The sequence below is a fragment of the Cryptotermes secundus genome, unplaced genomic scaffold (genome assembly GCF_002891405.2).
Source record: "Cryptotermes secundus unplaced genomic scaffold, Csec_1.0 scaffold1350, whole genome shotgun sequence".
Taxonomy (NCBI): Eukaryota; Metazoa; Arthropoda; class Insecta; order Blattodea; family Kalotermitidae; genus Cryptotermes; species Cryptotermes secundus.
The window spans coordinates 725808-730388 of record NW_019739242.1 but is presented as its reverse complement, the minus strand read 5'-3'; the positions used below and the strand labels follow the sequence as shown (position 1 = coordinate 730388).

The following is a 4581-nucleotide window of genomic DNA, read 5'->3' as shown; positions in this document are numbered from 1 at the left end:
TAATAATACAATAAAGGCAGGTTTTCTGAGAATTAGCAATTAGTAGAAAGTCAATGGAAGACAAGCATATAATTTAAATGACCATTTTGGCAATAAGTATAAATGCATTTCAAAGACTCTGAATAAGCATAATATTTAAAAATCTGAAGTGAAAGACTTAACTGGAAGAATAAAAATATTTAAAATTGGAATCATCATGAAGAGCCCTACCCTCTGGGATGTAATGCCATGTAGTCCAGTGAACTTCTGTCAGGCTATACAGCATTACACAGCAGAAGATGGTGATTTTCACAGCCACTGCTGTGAGAATCTTAAATCTAACATAACTGTCTTCCATGGGAAGGCTACTCTACACAATGTTTGCATATCTGAGAAGCTCCAAATCAAACAAGCCAAGCTTCTTTGTTATATATTCTTCCCCTTGAGGTCCAGTGACCAATTCTTCCAGGTAAATTTCTACCAGACTATATAGTAGTCACTATTGTAAGAACGTTAAATCTAAAATTGAATCATCACATCCACAGTGCAATAGACCTACAAATATATACATAACAGATTACTTGATAGCATTATGAGTCTTAAACAACAAAGAGCATATTACATTTTATTATATAATTAGTGTGTCCCCTTGGACTACAATGTACACAAACTCTACTTCGATAACACTGGCCTGTTTATAATCAGACTCATCATTTTCATGTATCTCAGAGCTCACAACCTATGGAGCTTGTACAAGTGTTTCTGAAGAGCATGTTGCCTCTAAGGAAGAGTACTATCTTCTGCAATATAATGCCATGTATTCTGCTGAAAGTCAATCGACATTTCAGAGGAACATATCGCCTTCAGGGTTGAAGAATAAGCCAGGCAAGAAATAAGAATGAAAGCAGGTGGCAAGCAGAGCCTCTATGACTCTATTTTCTGTCACCCACTCACACCTCATCTGTACAGGGTGTAATTAAAAGGTGTAGGAAAATTTTTGGCACGAGTCTCACATACCAAAAATGTTCATATCAACGTGTGTCTGGAAGCATTTAATTTGTGACTCAGAGCTGAAAGAGCATGTTCACACTAAGTGCTCAAAATGTCATCCATGAGATTCAATGCATGCCTCAATACGCCATATCATGGACTGCCACAAACATTCAAAGATGCTGGAGTAACTGCAGATAGACTGAATGGCGACCACAATGCAATGGTAAATTGCCCACCTGTCAATAGGAACTGCATATGCGAGGATTCTTAGGTGTTCCTACAGGTAAGAATCCATAGGATTCAAATGTGGTGCAAGTGGATGCAGTTGGTATTCCTTTACCTATCCATCAGTACTGACAGGCGTTAGTTAGTTAGTTAGTTATTGGAGAGGGTGGGTTTCCCCATGCACTTAGACCTATCTTGGTCCATTGTGCTTCCCTCTATGATATTCTACCAGTCTCTATATCCTACCGGTACTGGTGCTTACCATCAGTCCCGCCCAGCCAGCGAGATCGGCCTCTACTAGCTGAGTGGTATCTATAATGCTTCCCCCATCTACCAGAGGTGTTAGAGACTATTGTTGGGCGGGAAACGTCCGTAATTTTGCTCAGTGGCCTCCTTTGGAGACATGAGCTTCTTTTACATGCCGTAAAGCTACGACACGGGACCCACGGCTTAAAGTCCCTCCCGGAGGACTTGTTCCCTGAACGTTTCTGCCCTTAAAAATTCCACGACCTCTGCCGGGTTTGAACCCGCGTACCTTGAGTCACAAGGTGGGAACGTTACCCCTAGACTACGGAGGCCGCTTACTGACAGGTGTTACTGAGACCAGCTTGCAGCCTGGCTAAAATGTGCCGGAGCACCATCATCCATGTACCACAGTTATGCTCTGACTGCCAGTGGCACATCTTTCAGTAGCTTTGGCAGATCATGGAAGAGGAAGTCTTGGTAGTTGTTGCCTGAAAGCCGATATACTAAAACATGCAGGCCTACTAAACAATCACCAACAATCCCTGCCCATACATTAATGCTGACTATTGTTGGTGTCTAGAATGGGCCACACCATGAGGATTCTCCTCTGCCCACTGGTATTGGTTGTGAATAGTGGTGATGGAATCTACCGAAACATGCATCGCCTGCAAAGAGCACCAATGAAACAAAGAAATACTCAGCACAGAGCTGAACAAAACATTGACAAAAGTTGTCTCCCCTGGGAAAATCAGCAGGCATGAGACCCTGCGCTTCTAAACGGTAAGGCTAAAGCAACTGTTTATGCAGTATCCTCCAAATGGTCTTGTGCGAAACATTTTACTCTTCACCCCCATATCTTACGCAGACATCTACATCCCTATCAACATGAGGGATATTTTGAGCACTTATTATACATGTACACTTTCACTTAGAACTTAGAAATTAAATGTTGCTAGGCACATGTTTATATGGACAGTGTTTATTGTTTTGGTATCTTTGATTGTCCACACCTTTCAGTTACACCCTGTATACCTGTCAGAACTTGACTCTCTTCTACTCTCAAGATGGAGGCAGCACATTTCTCTAAAATATCTGCAATTACCTACCAAACTACATAGTGACATAACCCAGAAAATCACATTATAAAACATTTTAATAAAAACGGCAATATCTTATTACCCATTCCCTTTACCTCTTCTACACAACCTGCCCCCTTTCCAACATGGTTCACTTTTAACCTGAAGATGAAGGCACCATTTTCTTTCGAAACAATGGTAATCACCTACCAGAATACATGGTTTCACAGCTCAGAAGATGAGAGTATGGTAAAACATTTTAACAACAATGTCAATGTCTTGCTTCAGATATTCAAGCACTCAATGACAGAGAACATGACAACCCCTCTTAAGGTGATATTAACTTAGAGCTAGGTATTCTGTTGTCTCTATAGGTAATTGTCATGGATCACTGTAGACTCACAGAGACATGTGCCACAAGTCAAAAAACTCTCATTGAAGTCTTCATAGTTGATGGAAACAGTCTCCACCAGCGTGGAGCTCATGCTCACCATCCTCTCCCCAAGACGTGTCCTGTAAGGAAAGCCACACATTAAGTATATTTCAATGATAAAATAATGTGCATATAACTACTGACTATTCTATACAAAGCAGCATATACATATCTTGGAAAGCTAACACAATGGCTGCATTGGAAATGGGACTCAACTCCAGTCATGAGCAGACTTTTCCATACATGAATCATACTGCAGGACAAAATATTTCAGGGCTCACTTGAGGAAACATCCATCCAAATGGTTGTTGAAAACATTATCACTGATGACATCAATGACATATACCACTTGTTTCACTATTTCTGATGATTGTTCAGCTTGAAAGATGCATAGTTTAGACTTTGTCTCTTTCTTGTTACTTCCAAATGGCTGCCTTCCATGAACTTTTACCACCAACATTCTGTAAACATTTCTTAGCTTATTCTACCCAAGTTACATATCTAGCCATCAAAATTGCTGTGACCTAACTACTCAACAGAAAGTGACATGTATACATTATTCTTAGGTTATTTTATAATGCTGTCATAATTAAACTGTATAGTGTCAAATGGTAGGATAAGTTGAACAGATTGGCGAGGTATTTTAAGGAAGCAGTCATAGCCTAATCAAGATGAAATCCCAGAATTTTTCTGGAGGAACTGAAGAAACCCATGAAAACCCACAGGATAGCCGACGTCCCGACCGAGATTCAAGCACAGTACCTCATGAATATAAGTCTGGCGTTTTATCTCCATGCCAAATCACTTTGTATAAATTATAAAGTTCACTGTGAATATTTCGGAGATTTTGCTAATGCTGATGAATTCATAACACACACACAGAGAAAGCATGATATTTGGATTTTGTATATCGAAATACTGCATAATTTCCTGGCAGCGTAAATTTACTCTTACTTATATGACATACTGAAAACCGGTAGTATACCTGGTCTATCCACTCCAGAGAATTTGGACAGATGTTTCATATGTGTATTAGGAACAGAAATATTATAAATAGCCATGACAGTTTTGTAATACAGGTAACACCAATATGCTGTACAATGTTTAAAATTGAATTACAGAATTTAAACCACTGAAAATGTTTCATTTCAAAGTATAGCCTGCATTACAAGGGGTGAAGGGGGTGCGTGTGTACGCGTGCGTGTGGTGTGTGTCTAAGCACGGCGATAGGTACATGAAACTGACCATTCACCTCCATTTAGTGCTAAAGTTACGAATGGTGGAGCTATACCCCCACTGCCCCACATATCTTCATGGCATGGTGCTTAATTAATTAAAACCAAGGGATATCTTTACCCTTACCTCAAGTAGAACAATCTGCAATATACAGAATGTCTCACGAGGAAAGGTCAATATTCTGTGAGTTCATTCCATCAGATTCTCCATAAGCATTATCACCAGTACAGATACAATAGGACATATGGAAGCCAACGCGCCAAGGGGACCTAATAAGGATTCCACCTCACATTATATGAAATCTTAACTATTGTAATCTACTGTAATCTACTGTAAACAATTGTTAAGTATTGTAACTTTATTCTCTTATTGTATTCAGTCAATGTACAGTAA

At 39.7% G+C, this 4581-nt stretch overlaps 1 protein-coding gene across 4 annotated transcripts in view; it reads right to left on the bottom strand.

The window, feature by feature from the left end:
• The window catches only part of LOC111871882 (tripartite motif-containing protein 3), a 102245-nt gene that overhangs the window by 23157 nt on the left and 74507 nt on the right, over positions 1-4581 (bottom strand). For all 4 annotated transcript variants that reach the window (XM_023865264.2, XM_023865263.2, XM_023865265.2 and 1 more), the window contains exon 2: positions 2923-3032. In XM_023865264.2, the coding sequence (XP_023721032.1) occupies positions 2923-3032 (110 nt within the window). The remainder of the gene's footprint in view (positions 1-2922; positions 3033-4581) is intronic.